The sequence below is a fragment of the Podarcis filfolensis genome (assembly GCF_964270895.1).
Source record: "Podarcis filfolensis genome assembly, chromosome: 6".
In the NCBI taxonomy this organism is placed as follows: Eukaryota; Metazoa; Chordata; class Lepidosauria; order Squamata; family Lacertidae; genus Podarcis; species Podarcis filfolensis.
In genome coordinates, this window is record NC_139609.1 from 65,649,267 (window position 1) to 65,666,374 (window position 17,108).

The 17,108-nt window shown below is 43.6% G+C and overlaps 1 protein-coding gene across 5 annotated transcripts in view; it reads right to left on the reverse strand.

The window, feature by feature from the left end:
- SYT6 (synaptotagmin 6) overlaps positions 1–17,108 on the reverse strand; it is a 137,883-nt gene that overhangs the window by 63,929 nt on the left and 56,846 nt on the right. For 4 of the 5 annotated variants that reach the window (XM_083617483.1, XM_083617481.1, XM_083617484.1 and 1 more), the window contains exons 2-3: positions 13,189–13,525; positions 6,506–7,064 (exon numbers count right to left, since the gene is read on the reverse strand). In XM_083617483.1, the coding sequence (XP_083473609.1) occupies positions 6,506–7,064; positions 13,189–13,525 (896 nt within the window). The remainder of the gene's footprint in view (positions 1–6,505; positions 7,065–13,188; positions 13,526–17,108) is intronic. The other variant, XM_083617485.1, reaches the window with a different exon arrangement.

Below are 17,108 nucleotides of genomic sequence, written 5' to 3' on the forward strand. Positions count from 1 at the left end.
ATATAAAATAATATACCAAAAATGCAGTATATTAGTGAAAACTGCCTGCAGAACCATGTATGTTGGGCAAATATGTAAACAAAAATGTGCATATTAGAAGAAAGTTACCTTAAAATGCTGATGAATTTTTCACAAGGACTTAAAAAAAAAAAATCACAACCTGATGTGGAGCACTGGAGACTGGAAAAATGAGAACCCCAAACTGGTAAATTTGCCTATCCCTATGGACTTATGATAGTATGTAAAGGCATAACTACTTATTTCAAAAGAGAAAGCTTGAGCACAGCAGCTGGTTATCCAATAGCAGCAGTATTATACTGTGACAGAGAAAACAGTCTAAAATGTAAATGTTCATCACCAGCCAGATAGAAGACCAACAAAGAAAGGTTTATTTATACTTCTTTGTTCTGCTTCATTAGGTGCTAAATTAATAACAGGCATTCATTCTTTTTTTCTCATTTATTTTATCTTTTCTTTTCTTGTCCTGGACAAGACATCACTAACAATACGAGTGGAAGGTTTTGCTTCTGAAAAAAATGTTCAGGTGTGAAATCTGGCAGTCTTTCAGGTTGTTTCTTTGCTATGGAACAAAGACTAAGGATGCTCAGGGATTTTGTCCGGTCTGCCTCTGCAGGTAAACCGACCACGTTTGCATTTCCCAGACTAAGACGTGGATCAGGATGCAGTAACCCTTCAGTTTTCATATTTCTGCAGATATTATGATGCACTTCTGAGAGTAAAACATGCACAATGTGTAAAATGTGCAAAAAATGTATACCTTAGCATAAACATTTAGAAAGAACTGCAGTTCAGTGGTAGAGAATTTGGAAGAGTGTAATGCTAATGTCCAATACCAAGATGAAGGTCTACCAGGATTGTGTGTTGAGCATGCTGCTTTATGGAAGTGAGTTGTGGGCAACTTCACAACCATTAGGAGTGATGCCTCAATGCCTTCCACATGATGAGGATTCTGGGTATCAAATGGTAGGACAGAATTCTAAACAAAGATGTGTTCTCCCATGCCAAAAGTTCCAGCATGTTTGCACTCCTGTCTCAGTGACGTCTACACTGGCTTGGCCATGTTCACAGAATGAAAGATCGCAGGATTCCCAAGGACATGCTCTTCCAGCACCAGGCCAGTTGGCAGACCAACTCTGTGTTACAAAGATGTCTGCAAACGCAACATGAAGGCTGCCAACATCAATCCTGCCATGTGGGAATCCCTTGCAGATGACTGCAGTGCCTGGGGACAGTCAGGTCATGCATCCATAGCAGTGACCAGAGAAAGAATGACTGCTGGGAGGAGCACAGAGAGAAGAAACACCATGGCGCATCTGCAGCAGAACAACTGCATGCCGTTGTCTGCCCCAGCTGCAACGAAACATATCTCTCCTACATCAGTTTCCACAGCAGGCTCTGCAACCTTCCAACAGTTTGACTTCACCCACAAAGGCGCACTCCTCCATTGTTTCCCAAGACAGATGGATGCCGGCAGCTTTTGTGCAACATAACTCCATGCAGCCAATTGAGAGGTGAAGTTTTGTACAGTGTAAAAGCACCAGTCACTTCACTGTACATATCTGAAGCGGATAAAACTATGTGGAATACTTAAAAAAATTATCTCTAAAACTTCCAGAGAACGACAGAGATTCCCTGTGTTGTGTTGTGCTATGGTTTCACTTGGAGGATCCTTATTCAAGGCCACAGGTACCACAAGCGGCTAGTTCTTTCTTTTTACAGAAGCGTTTCAGTTTTCCTGTTTTTTCAATTAACCCAGCAGCCCATGTCATTACGTAATCCATATACATAAAGATGATGTGAGCACACTTTAATCTGCATACACACTACAGTAATCAAGGAGTTGAAACACCCTATGGGGAGCCCCATGCCAAGCATGAAGAAATTGCCTAATATCTTCTAAGAGAACTGAAAGCTGCTTGAGAGACATTTGATTTCCCATGGTGTATATACGTAATTCTTTGGTTCCTCTTTCACCTTAGCTCAAACAGGTTTTGAAGGCTTTTGAAACAATGCAACCCCCCCAAAAAAACCCCACCTGTTTCTCAGAGGAGGAGAGAGGTTGAGCAGACACATCACAGTTAGTGGTCCCTCTTGGACCCCAACTTTCTCTTTTGTGTGTGAGAGTTTTGGTTGATGCTGGAAGCTGGTGATACAGAGGCATGTCTTGCTCTGTGCTGGTCCCAAGAGCTGTGGTTTGGGGGCTTCCTTGAAAGCCTCATAAGGAAGCAAGACCTGTGGAGTGTTAATGCTGTGAACCCCTCCATCTTTTGCTCAGGTTGTGTATATGTGTGAATAAAACCTTATATGTTAAAGACCCCACAGTCTCCGTTGACTTTCATTTCAAGGAAACCAAACCCTAGGAAAAGCATTTGGAACCACTGTAGTCTCTCACCACTTTGAGACTGTGTTACATGCGACAGTACTTTCCCTGCCATACCAAATGCCACCCGAAACCTAACAGACCCATATTTCAGTGCCTGCTAATTCTTCCCACATTCCTTCTCCTGAGTATGGGCAGATTCCATGGCTCCAACTTCCCCCCAGGCCCGATTTTGTTTACCACCTCATCTAGTCCAATGAATAGTCATGGAGGACTCAAATGCTCACACACTATTTGGGGACATTTTGGCTGGTCTAATCAAGGCATTGCCCTAATGTAGATTTTGGAAGAAAAACTAGGTTTGACTTTCTTGTCTGCAGCATTCCGAGGAGGCATGATTAAGAACTTCATTAGGGCCAAGCATTAGCATCCTTGGGTGAGGTCTGGCTAAGCCTTAATGCATATTTATGACGCCGATTAGGAGGGCTACTGCTTGAAACAAATTAGCAGCATCTGCTAAGGATCTTACTGTTTTCCTGGGCTGTTGGCAATCACAACAACATTGCAGAAGTGTTTGCAAACCTGTGAGACAGTTACGCTATTAGAATGATAAATGGGGAGCTTTGCATGGGAATAATGAGACTGCGCTCCTGACGCATAGCAACAACAGTGCTGCTTCTGGGGTAAGTACAGCACCGAGGGCTTAGAGGGCAAGGATGCAAGAAAGGCCTTCAGGCAATGGCACTTCTGGGACTAATTACATGCTCAGTACCAGGCCATATACCCCACTGCACCATCATCATTTCCTCCTGCCCAAAATATTAAAACTTTCCCCAGGCAGCTAGCAGCCTTAAAGCTCCAGTCCCATGCTCAATTCCCCAGGTTCGGCACTTCCGAGAGGAAAAATCAATTTGTCGGATTCTGTAACTTCTCATTTAAAGCAAATTTGTTCAAACTCTTCTGAAGAAGATTTGATTGGAAAGATCTATTAAAAAGGAAAAAAAGGAAAATCTATAGAGATGATTCTCAAAGTTGGGCTATATAAAGCAAGCTGATCAACTTCCTTCCTTGGACAGATTAGATAGAAAAATCTAGGTGAGGGCATGGGGAAATCAAACAGCTGTATTAAGGTCTGGAAAGCAATCTATTTCACAGTAAGAACATAATTTTGGAGCAGAGAGTAATTCCTTGGAGTAATAGAAAGGTAGGAAACATGAAAGGAACAGGAGAACATTTGATTGTCCCAAGACCAGAGCACAGTAACCATGCTAGTCTGAGCCAATGCACTAGAGTTCCTCAAACAAACCTTTCAACTCAACCAGTCCATATAGGTCTCTAAATCAGCTACCTTCTATCGATGCAAAGCTATTGCTGGCCAATACAAGAGCTAAACTAGAGATGACCCTGGACATATCCTTTGATTTGACATTAATTTTAACTGACAGTAGCTGCTCCTTCAAAATAAGTGCAATAAGACCTGCACCAGCAGCTGGAAGTGCCAGGGGGCTGGGACTTGCCATCATTGCTGTCCTCAGTATTTTCCTTTTGCTGTTGTTGGCCTCCCCTGGCCTCCCCTGTTCCTCCAACTTGGGACACCATTTTGGGAGGTTCCTGAAACCTGCACAGAACTACAAGACCTTTTTTGTTCACGCTTCTGGTTTTCAAAACAAGTTGCCAGGAGGAAAAGCTTTGCCAAGTCCCTCTTGGTAATCGGCAGGAGCTCTTGGCTTGCCAGAGGTATTTCCATGCAGAAGAAGTCCCCAAAAGCTCTATCCTATCATCTTTGTCTGGGTGTTCAAGACTAAGTCGCCTTATCTAAATATTAAATCTGCAAGAGTTGGAACAATGAAAGGACAATGTTTTGGCACCACCTTCAACTTGCTGGCTTCAGCAAGCTGGCTGTACCCAAGTACTTGTCATAATTTTTCATCCCATTTTACAAGGACACAGACTTTCACCCTCCCTGTTGAAGTGTTGAATGACCTACCTCTATAACAGTGGTAGGGGGATCAAAGTCGCTCCTTAGCAACCTCTCAGGGCAATCATTCCAGTGGTGGGTGGGACCAGAGGCAAAAGTAGGCAGAGGAACATATGTGCCTCTTACCTTTTGTACAGTAGGCTGAATTTCAGTCACACAAACGCCAGGGGTTTCTATTCCCACCTGTGCTCCTCTGCCTGTGCTGTATCCAGGCAAACAAGAGGAATTATCATAGTTCAGGGACACATTCCAGCCAGGAAAAAAGCACTCAAGGAAAACATGGAGCAGAGCCTTAGGAAATGGGATGTGGTATTGGGAGAGTCCTTCAGACCAAACAGAGAGCTCTGGGTGGCCACATTTGCCCCCCAGCAAAATCAGTCCTCAGGCTTTAATCATGGATATGCTTAGTACTGTCCTCAAATACCTAGAAACTACCATCTGTTCTGGTTATCTTTTCTTCCATCTTATTCAACTGGCAGAGAGACATGGGAGCATATGGGTATAGACTCCTTCTCAACAAGGAGCTCTGACCTGGTATGGCGTTAAAATGGGAATGATGCATCCATGGTCTGATGGAGATCATTAATTTTGGACCCTAGCTGGTCTCAGTGCAGAATGTGGATATAGAGTAATGCACTGTTATGAGGGGGTGGGGGGGGAGATGCTTAAAAGGAGAGACAAAGAAACTGATTCAGCAAATCAGACTTAAAATGTATGGGAGGAACATTCTCTGTTAAGATTTGTCTGCTTCAGTTGCCACTCACTAACCCTTATTAACAACTGAGAATTCAAATAGTAATGAAAAGCTCAAAATATGGCATGTAATAATATAGTTTGGCAGCTTCAGCATTTTTTAAAATAAAGCAAATGTCTAGATTTCACGGATTGTAATACTGAATATGAGTTGGCAGTTTTGCTTAAAATGCAAGTCAGTGAAAGCCTGAGGGTGGACCCCAGTCCTTGCGGCAATATTCTCTTCCACGTACAACTTCCCCTGTATTTCCAGCCCCTCCCGTATAATTAAAGTGCAATATCCCAAGGACAAAGAAAGACACTTAAAAACAATTTATAGACTATGCAAATTGCAATGGTGATGTATTGTGAGCAGTCCCCCACCTCTTACCGCCAAAGCTGTCAGAATTTAAAGCACAGAACAGATCCTACAACCAGGAACCAGTGCACTACTTCCAAACTGTGGCTCATGGAGAGGCCTGCCCTTGACCTTGCCTAGTTTTTGAACAACAAGGAAGTTCTCATGTTTTGATTCCCTGAAACAGACATAAATCTACCCTGATATGGCCAGCCCTACCATTAGATTGCATGAGATGGAGCTATCTCCAGCTACACAACCTGCCCCACACACTCTAACACAGCCTATTGCCCTCAGGTGTGGTGGGGAAAGCTGTGCCATCGCCGGTGTGAAAGTAATCTACCAGCATCTGTATGTGGCGTTGTGGGGGGAGGGGGGCACCATATTTTCCTTTGCCTTGAGTAGCAAAATGTCTTGGCCCAGCCCTATGCCATCATCTTCCTTCCTTGCCACAATTTGACAAAACCTGGGTGTAAGTACATCTCACCCAGGATTATCAACATTGGCCTAGAAAGACCTATAAAGGAAGTGGGAGTATTGTCATGTAAATCAGACCAAGATTTTGCAAAATGAATCTCTGTTGGTGTGAACTGTGGTACCTTCACAATATTACTATTTTTAATGTAATCACCCATAACCTAGATGAATGACTGGATGTTTGAATGGATGTTAGCTCTGCTTAAACTGTGTGCAGCTATTGATGGCTATCTCAAGTAACCAGGACTTTGCTGCATGAAACCCATTGTCCACTTCTAGGTCCTCCTGGCTCTTCTGCTCCTTCCCTTCCTGCTCGACTTCTTCTCTGTGAATGCATGCACAATGAACACAGTGAGGAGCAGCATTCCAAAGAGCAGCATGAGGGGGCAGAAGGAAGGAGAAGCCAGGAGAAGAAGGGACCCATGAGGGCCCAAGGACCATTTAATACCTGAAACTGACACTGTATCATCCACACCTTCAAAAGAAGAACACTTGATGGCATTTCTGTGCCAAAGCTCTCATTTTAAAGTGCAACTTGGCCTACGGAGCTACAGCAAACTCATCCAAGCACTGGTGTGCTATTGTCTCTCCACACTAATGGCAAAAGCCGCCTACTCACCGTTGTGGCATACTGAATATCCTTCCAGATGGAGGTCTCCCGAGAAAGATCCGAAGCCTCAAAGAGGTTCTCCAAGATCACCTCACCAATCATGTCATGCCGAGAAAACCTGTCAAAGTCAAAGACGCTAAGATGAAGCTTCCTATTGGTCAGCTCCTCATAGGGCACAGGAAACTGAAAGCTCTCGTCAAAGGTGGGGTTGAGCGTTTTCCTGTGCACACGGGTTTGGAACTTGCACTTCCTGTCAGGCAAGAGGTAGATCTTGACGTAGGGGTCGGAACTGCCACAGAGGTCCTTGGCAGGCAAGTCAAAGGCCTTGAGAATCCGCACAATCAGGGTCTCGTTCTCATAGTCATATTTCAAAGCGAAATTTATTTTTCCACAGTTTTTTTCTGCCTCTTTTTTAGGGTCCTCAGAGTCCACGGATTTCTGCTTGTACAGCTCTGGCTTGATCCGGCCAATGCAAGTTGGCTGCTCCGCCGCAAGTGGTAGTTCTGTACCATAGTCCACACTGGAAACATGCATCTGCCTGGGCAGGTGCCTCTTGAAGGAAATGTGCCTGCAAGAGATAAGAAAAGGCTAGTGTGTTGTATGTTGGGAGAAAATTGTCCTGGGTATCTGGCCCCACTTAAGAGATAGGATGCAAAATGGGGACAGGCAGGGAGAGCGTAGGAAATATAGTACCCTCCTGTGCCCAACTACACTATAAAGTTCCATCATACCACTTTAAACAGTCATGGCCATGATTTCATGCAAAGAATCCTGGGAACTGTAGTTTGTTAAGGGTGCCAAGAGGTATTAGGAGACCCCCATTCCCCTTGTAAAGGTATAATTCCCAGAGTTCCCTGAGAAGAGGGTGTGATTGGGAATTGTAGCTTTCTGAGGGGGAAAAGGGTCTCACAACTTTCACACAGTATTTTTTAAAGCAGCCAGTTGAGAGGGAGTAGGAAGTTTTCACAACAGTGATGTTACAGGCAGTAGGCACCCCTGACTAAGTGGGTGAAACACGAGACTCCTAACTTCAGAGTCCCCACATTGCAGGGGGTTGGAGTAGATAACCCTTGTGGTCTCTTCCAACTCAACAATTATATAATTACTCTACGACTATAGTGCTGACCCTTGTAGAGCTTCTGAAGGCTTTGTCATAAATGAACTGTGTAAGCGCAAGGGAAACTGGTTTCTCAATAGCTATCATGCAATGGAAAATAAAGAAGTGCATCTCATGCTGATCTGTGAAAAACTTTGAAAAGAACAATGTTATGGTCTTCCAGTTCTAGGAATTAAGATCCATACCAAACAGAACGCAAGGAGCCGTTCAGAAGCAAAATATTTGGAACAAGTGGTATCTTTGGCCTTGGAGACAACATAAAAGAATGTAATTATAGTTTGTGGGAATAGGAAACACAGCTACAAGGGGCTGGTTATACTAGCCAGAAAGGAATAGCAGCACCCCTGAGAGTTCTGAGGTCTGTTTAATAAGCCCCACGGCTTGCTGTTTATGACTTACAGGAGAGGAGAAAGGAACTGCTGACCAGTGATCCAGAGTTATATGCTGCCAGCTGGGATTGCCACATATTCCAAAACCATAAAGCATTACTGCCTTGGGGAAATACTGTGTTTAAGGACTATGGGTCAATAGGAGTTTGGGCGCCTGTTGTAAGCTACATTTTTTGTGCTATGAGCCCTTAGAAACAGTTACCAAAGAATCCCTGCTATTGCTGAAAGCTTCCTCTCTACTGGATTGCTTTTTCCTGTTGCTGATACGTTTACATTGAAATAAGTAGAAAAGGGAAAGGAAAGGAAAATAGAAAGACAAGAAAAGAGAGAGGGGGGCACACAAGGTTTGCACACACCGTCTAAGACTCAACTCAATTTAAGTTTCCCTCATTTTTCCAATTTCAAATTCAGTTCTTCACATTTCCACTTCAATTTTCAACAACAACTGAACACATTTTTGCAAAGCAATTCCCCTAAATATAATGCAGTTTTGTATGTTGCTTCCACTAATATATGCATTTTTATGCACAGTTTACCATGACACTTCAATTTTTTTGTACCCATTTCTTGGCTGGAGAACTGCATTGCAAAATTTAGAGAAGTGCCAATTTTGAAGGATGGCTGGGCTTTTAGTTCACACGTTGTTTTGAAAAGTCCAAATTAGATAGGTACGCCTTTATATGTGAATGGAGCAAAAATTCTCTCCCATCCCTAGACCAAGAACCCTTCTCAGCTGCGGGAAGGGGAGTGCTTTTATATCCCCCATATCAGAGAAGAAAGAAAAGAAAAGAAAAGGCAATGACACAAAGTCAACCACATACTTATTTTGCTTTCCCAAGATATAGCTATCTGAGGGAGGATGTATTTTGATCACACCTCTGCATAGTTCTCGTAACAGCAGGACTTCTTTTCTATAATTCATATGTTCCAGCTGAACTTTTCTAATTGAGTTTGCCCAAATTACGCTTATCTTCTTTCCCTCCTTCATAATGTCTTCTGTGAGTGAGCTTAATGGATATGAATGACTAAGGAGGTTTGAAACAAAGAGTGGCAGGCATACATCTGCCAATGGCACAAAACATCAACTCGATTGCTCAGTCTCTCTCACAACTTTTATAACAGGACAGTTTTAGACATGATTTGCAGCCTTCATGGCTATGCATGAGCAGAAACTGAGAACAGGGCATGGGCCAGCCTGAGCTCAGTGACATCCTTATACTTCTCATAAAGGTATTTTGGGGTCTTTGTATGACCACCGGACCATATCTTTCTCATGGCTACTTGGGCTGGGAGTAATGCCCATCTTCATTAAAGCCACCCTGCTTTCTTTGGCAAGTTGTACCAGATACTTTTGTAGCAGGTTGCAATTCGTTTGCTGTTGCATTTATCTCTCTCTTGGCCCAAGGAGATCAGAGCATCATCGTGATCATTGCCGTCCTACCGCTATCTCACCATCAGTGCAAGAGGAAAGGTCCCTGCCTCAAGGAGCTTACGATCTAACACTCAACACAGAAGGAAGAAGAGAAGAAGGAGATGGATGTAGAGTCCAGGGGTAAAACAGCCTTCTCATGACTCAGCTGAGAGGCAGCAGCTTGACCAAGGACATCTGGCGAGCTTTAAAGCTGAGCAAGGATTTGAGCTGGAATTCCCCAAAAGTCAGTCCTCACACACTCTAGCCACTATAATACCACTGTACTCAGCAGGCTAGAGGATATGCAAGGTACTCAATTTACATTGCATATATTCTTACTATCAGAACTCCATTGCAGTGAGTGAAAATGGCTACCCATTTGTCACTGTGTAGTTAATGGTTCATATTCAGTGGGGAAACACTTCATTAAAACACTCATTAACACAGCTAAGGCACACAATTAGTTTAAGTGCAATGAGCACCCAGGAAGCAAACTCTTGAGACTAAGGTGGTTGACCTGGAGAGACTGCGAAAGGCAGAAGACACTGCAGAGATCTCCAGCTCTTATGACAGCAAGTAAAGGTCTTCTGGCAGGAGGGCATCATACCAAGGCAATTAGAACACAGTTACTTGGAAAGACCCATCTCCTGAAAGATGCATCTATATCCTCTGGGGCCTTGCTGTAGTGATTCAGGTATTTGTAACATTTTAGTTGGACTAATACTGATATTGCCTAATGTGGATTTTGGATTTGGCAGACGAGTTTGTGGCATCCTTCTTCAGAATAAATATTTTTAAGGGGAGGGGAACAAGAGATACATTTAAAAATTACGAATGATCAGGAAAGAGTAAATGGACTGATTTTTCTCTTTCTCTCATAATGTTATAAACTGGACATTATCCAGTAACATTGGTTGGCCATAGTTTCAGAACAGACAAATGAAACATTTGTTTCATACAATACATAATTAACTATGCCTTTTACAACCATGAGATCAGGTTGTTCTATCATGATGGCAAAACAGAACTTTCGTATTCAGAGGCAATGTATCTCCAAAGCCCATTTGTTAGAAGACTGGCAGAAGAAAAGGACTGTTGCCTTCACACTTCTATATAGGCTTCCCAGAAGCTAAATGCTGGACTAGCAGTGGTCTTGTGGAAGGAGAAGGCAGGGGAGCACAGTTCTGGGACCTTTTATAGAGCAGGAGGAATGGTATCATCTGAGATGGTATGATCAGGAGAAACTAAATTTGTTTGTGACACATTAGAAACAGAATCCTAGAACTATAGAGTTGGAAGGGACCACGAGGGTCATCTAGTCCAACCCCCTGCAATGCAGGGATCTTTTGCTCAACATGGGTCTCAAACTCATGATCCTGAGATTAAGAATCTCATGCTGAGCTATCCCAGTCAAAGAGAGAGAAAAATAAGCAGAGGATGGGTGCTTCTTTCCCTTTTTTTGGAAGGCATTCCTACTTCACACCAGCAGTTTAAATGGTAACACTTCTTCACAAGATTGCTTGAACTAATTAAAAGCTTAAATGTTGCATTTCAGCTGACTGAAAATCTTGTGAAAGCTCAGTGTGTTTACAAATCTATGCAGTCATAAGCACCAGTAAGTTCAATGGAGCTTACTCCCAGATACGTATATCCATATCCTATTATGCCAAAGATATACCTTTGGGACGGTACATTTTGGGATGGTGGGTAACAGGGTCCCCACAGTGAGATATTCAGGCATTTGGAACATATGTTAAGTATTTGTAACATGCTGGTCCTAATAAATCGGACAATATGCTATGTGCTGCTGCTCCTGCTCCGCGTGTGTGTGTGTGTGTGTGTGTGTGTGTGTGTGTTTCAGTGGATCAAAAGAGCTACTTGCATTTTTTACTCCTTTAGCAATGGGGGCTGCCACAATGAGTTCCTACACTTTTGTATAGTTGTGAATTTTCTTGATTTTACTGCTTTTATCTTTTGTAACCCACTTTGAAGGTTTTTGCAATCCAGCAGTGTATAAATGTTATAAATAAGTAAATAAAATGCACCATCACGCTATTATAGGACTAGACAGACTCTTGCTCTGAATCTAGAAGGCTCTTATGCTCCTGTGCCTGAAAGCAAAGGAACTGAGCAAAATTGAGCAACTCCTGCCCTCTACGGCATGGTAGACCTTGTTCTAATCAACCATGATGCATGGTAAAACATGGATAAAGTCACCCACATCTTAGCTGAAAAGACTGCCTGTATTAGAAGACATTCAGGTCAGTGGCCCATGGGTTACCAGGCTGTCTTCCACCTCCAGATCCTTGCAGACCTTGCCTTCCTTTGTCATGGATCCCCATGCACGGTCAGCCATCCATCTGAGGCTACAGTGGCCCTGAGGCAGCGGCTGATCTTGAACACTGAGATGCAGCTCCCTCGAAGCCAGTGCAGTGAGTGATATGTCAATTCCGTTTATCTAATTATTCCTGCTTTGAGCCACATAAGCAAGAAAGAGAGGAAAAGGCTGTAATTCTATCTGACAGTGCGCCATGTCACTGATATGTCTCCCTGCCTCCCTGAGTCCTAACAAAATTAAAGTGGCCACAAGCATATTGACAGCTTGACACAATGAGGTCAAGTCACCGTAACAGGGTTTGAATCTTTTGGCTAAGATCAAGGGCCCACAGGGAGACTGGGGAAATATGTCAGCTGGTTCACTTTCAACTCAACCTTCGGCAGAGACCAGCATGTAGTCGAGGGAGTATCCTGCAGCTCCAGGAGGTATATGCCAGCCAAAGGTTTAGCGTAATATCCCTTTAGTGCAATTGCTCAATGATGTACAAGTGTCAAGAACATATTTAGAAAGAAGAGAATTGCTGCCGACGTCTTGAGGAGTGATGGCCCATTGCATCAAACATAAACGAGAGCCATCTTCAGATGTGGGTGGGCTTAAAGAGAGGAGGGGTCAGGATGTGCATGCAAGCCCTGCCCCACAAATCTTCATGTAATCAAGTTTAACCACATGTAATAGGGGTCCTGGTCATGAGGAGGATTCTGACAGCATTTCGAATCCGTCTTCAAATCTTCCTACTCACTAGTCCCCAGTCCAAGGGCCTGAAGCAATGTTGCCCCACCTCCCAAAATATTTCTGCTTCTCCTCAAGTGCACCAATTTTGCGAACGGCAACAAAAAGGAAGAAATTCAGGGGTAGGCAGAGATGTTACCTATGGGAAGAAAGATATGAGTGCAATAGCACTCTATCGTTCATAATCCTGTGCAAGTGGTATTCAGAGTTATTCTGCCTCTGGATTGTATCTGATTGGTGCCCCAGATTTTTGTTGCTCTTCTGTTCTTGTTTAACAGAGACAATAAAGTTTGTCTCCAGTCTGCACACCATTGTGTCCTCTAAGCCATGACATGACAATTACTCAAACAAATCTAATTACTCTAGAACACCTTGATCAATATACACTCCTTGATGAAAACAAAAAAGGATGGGGGGGGGGAGAGAACTTAACAAACAAACCAAAAGCATAAACTTTCTTTTGAGCATATGCAGTGAGCAATGAAGAAGCTCTTCACTTCATTGCAGGGGATACACCTCTGGTTTGAGGCTGTGGGAACTTATTTGAATGGACAAGTAATAGCAAGAGAAAACTGGGCGTGGCATGCAGTGACCTTCATCAGCGCTCCCTTCTCCTCATGGAGAGTTTTCCCATCTTCAGCACCTCTGTAAAATGACCCATATTGTCTGATCCAACAGATGGCAATTCAAGGGATGCTCTGCACTCACCTGGTGGATGATGCAGGCTCTGTTGTCTGCCTCTGCATCCGTGTGCGTCTCATAAGGTGATCCTTCATGGACATCTGGACTTCTGCGGGAATATCTGGTGACGTGTGACTGATTTTCACAGCTGCCTCCAAGAAGCCCAGAGTCCCTGTGTCCTTTAGCTTGTCAGCCATGTTCTCTTTGTCGTGTTCCACTGAGTTCTGGGAGGCGGGGGTGTTAGTCGAAATGGCCTTGTTCCTCCAGGGCACCCAGCACAGCTTCCAAAAGAGAAAGAGAAAAACTGCCACCAGGGCCAGTCCACATACAATAACTATCACGGCAAGGAGGCTGATGGAGAGCTCTAGAGGTTGAGAAGAGGCAACAGTGACAAACAGGGGCAGAAAGGATCGGAGAAGAGATGTGGAAGAATGGGTGGGAAAGCAGGAAAGGAGGGAGGTAAGGGAGAAGAGAAAAGAAAAGTCTGTGAGACACCTGAAAGAACAAGGACAGATACATTCTGAAATAGTGTCTGTTCCCTTTCATGTGCTCTGCTCATGAAAAGAAAGTGTAACAAGGTACCTCAGTGAAACACTTCTCCAGAATAGACATTCTTACCTATCCACACACCCCAAACCCTTCTGTTTCTGTTGGAATGTTGTGTTTTCCTAAAACTATTTCATTACAGTTCTTGTGATGGTCTTGTTTGATATAAGCATTATAATTTTGGGAAGCTCAACTGAAATGGCCACCCAAATCACACACCAACATCGTTTCTCCTCTGATCAACAACTTCTGGCAATTCTTAAAATGTTAAGAGATCTGACTACAGGACAGACAGCACTAATGATTAGGTTTTCAAAATGTCTGGTGCCAGTGGGGCACCCTATTGGGAAAGGATGCTTCCTCACAGACCTATTGACTATTCATTCCCAGTCAGGGTCTGATAATGTGAGTTGGTGCCCTGGAAAGGATTCATGTCCATTGCTGACTGCACTGGGAGTTTGTTGGCAGAAGTAGTTGGCTAGCTGTTTGGTTGGGTGGCTGGGAAAGGAACAGATCCCAACTCTACTTATTGTGGTCCCAGTCACAGTGCTGCCCTCCCCCAGGCCGTGGTTAAATAAGGGGTGGTAAGATGGATTCCGGCAAACAACCATCTGGATTAAAAATGGCCACAGCTTTATTGATTACAGATACAGGTGGAACTTCGGCTCAGGCATTGGGTGTAAATGCATTCCACGCTTCTTCCAGAGGGCTGGAACAATTTCAGGGTCATGTCAAGGATTATGCCCCCCCCCCCCGAGTTGGGTCCATATGAGGGGAAGGAAACATCTGACACATGAGGCAAGTTAGACCAGACCAATTAGATCAGTGCAGTCTGCTACTTGACATTAGAGAAAAATACCAAGATTCCTAGAAAGCTGATTTCAGTAGCCACCACTACAGTCTTCAGCTTCTGAGGAATCATAGCATTCACTTGGCCATAGCTGATTAAAAATAGCACCCGAAACTTCTTAATCCTAGAAAACATGTCGCTTGACACAGCCTGTAAGCAGATGCCTTTGTACTGCTCTGAAACAGGGAAGGCTTGTAATATTGCAAAAGCAAATATTAATACATTTCTGTACAGCTCTGTCAGGTACAAAGAGTATAACACTGTTAGGGAATCTTTGGAAAACACACAGCCATTGTGCTTACGCTAACATAACTGAAACAGAGGGGGTAAGTAGAGTTTAGGTCTCTATATCTTAGCTGTCTCTTGTAATCCACCTTGATCCTATAAGAAAGGGCAGGATGAAAATTTTAGTCGTAGAATTCTGAACTGGGAAACAACAAAATCAACATGTCAAATAGATCCTGGAAACAAGATGCCTCCATACGGATTTTTTTTTTTAAAAAAATTAATTGCTGAAGCACCTCTTGGAAAAGAAATAACGAGGGGAAGGTTGTCATTGAAAGATTAGCACTTTGACATCAAATAGTGTTTTCTATCTTCTAAAAAGTAGTGATGATGATGATGATAAAACCGAAGTAAAGTGGATTTTTCTGTGTTAGAAAATGTTGGTGCAATCTGGAAAAAAACCATTCCTCTATGCAAAAACCCAAATATACTGTTGGAAGTGGCTGGCTTCCTCCCAGGAGAGCACATGGTTTGCAGGTCCCAGGTTCCAGGTCCCAGGTCCCAGGTGCCAGGTCCCAGGTCCAATCCCTGGCATCTCTAGGTAGGGCTGAAAAAGCTCCGGTCTGAAGCCCCAGTGCACAGCTTTCAAGACAGTGTAAACGATTCTAAGTTAGATCCAAAGTGTAGGTCAGGTTCCTCTGTACACATGCTTCCTAAATTCCTATGCAATCTGAAGTTACCTGGCATGCAGCAACATCAAGGAAATGGATTGGGGCAATAATACAGGGAAATACAGCCATAAAGGTAAAGGTACCCCTGCCCGTACGGGCCAGTCGTGTCTGACTCTAGGGTTGCGTGCTCATCTTGCTCTAGAGGCCGTGAGCCGGTGCCGTCCGAAGACACTTCCGGGTCACGTGGCCAGCGTGACGAAGCTGCAGCTGGCGAGCCTGCACCAGCACAGCACACGGAAACGCGTTTACCTTCCCGCTATAAAGCGGTCCCTATTTATCTACTTACACTTAAGAGTGCTTTCGAACTGCTAGGTGGGCAGGAGCTGGGACCGAACGACAGGAGCTCACCCCGCTGTGGGGATTCAAACCGCCGACCATACGATCGGCAGGTCCTAGGCACTGAGGTTTTACCCACAGCGCCACCCGCAAAAGCCAGTTCTCCAGGCCAATCCCACTACTGGACAATGCAAAGCAGTTGTTTCAAATGGAATTTTTTTGGTATCATTAAGGGTAGGCAAATGTCAGTTATTTAAGTTATGATACTTTTCCTCTCAGGAGGCACCATTTTGCATTTCCACTGGATGAGCCAAAATATCTTGGGCCAGTTCTGAGGTCTGGGCCACACATGCCACAGAATGAAGCACAAATGGAATTGTGGATGGAATTGAATTCCCGCTCCATCCATAGGTAAATTCAGATGGCAGGTGGGGAACACCACTTCTTTAAAACAAGACATGGAGGAATATTCCCCCATGGAGTTTTCATTTTTTAAACAAAAGCTCTCTGCAAATAGATAAAACTACCACACCAGGGAAAAAGGTCCTGAGCCATTTGCTCAGAATTTTCCACCTTCTTTCTTTATTTCGGAAGGTATTCTAACCATAACTGTCGAAAAATCACAACCTTCTCTTGTCAGCTGAGTGCAATACCACAGCTATTTTCTAACCTACTCCTGATGCTTGGTTCCTGGTAAATGTGGCTTTTAATTAATTACCAACCTTCCTTCTGCAGGATACTCAGTCAACCAGCATGAATCTTACCACACCTATGTTTTATTTGTTTTGGGATATTTATAAACCACCCTGGGGAGGCTGATTACCCAATGAAGGGTAAGATACCCATTTCAGAAATTGATTCATTAACTAGAAGCCAATGCACAGTGCGACCCTTACAAACCCTCTACACCCAGGGTTAATCAATTTATGACTCTAGGCAGATTCTCCCGAAGGACTCTGAGCTATCTGTTCACACATAGCCATATGGTAAGGGTAGTAAAGAAGCACTTTTAGGACTATAATGATCTGCTGTATGAGGAAGATATTTTTCCTTAATTTACTTATGTCTCAAACTATAAATATGGATGATCTTACATCTGTTTGCAAGGTGCATGGGTCTTATTCTTTTAAACAACTTCCTTGTGCACTGAAAAGTGCTCCATCCTCCTCAGAACAGCAATTTAAAAAGGAACCACTCCAAATCTATCCTTATTAGATAGCTGAGCCTGTATCAGACTCTCTAGGCAGCTCACATCTGTTCTTCATTAGAGCTGTTATGAAAATAACCCTTGAAATATGCTTTTCTTTTCAGTGCAAGTA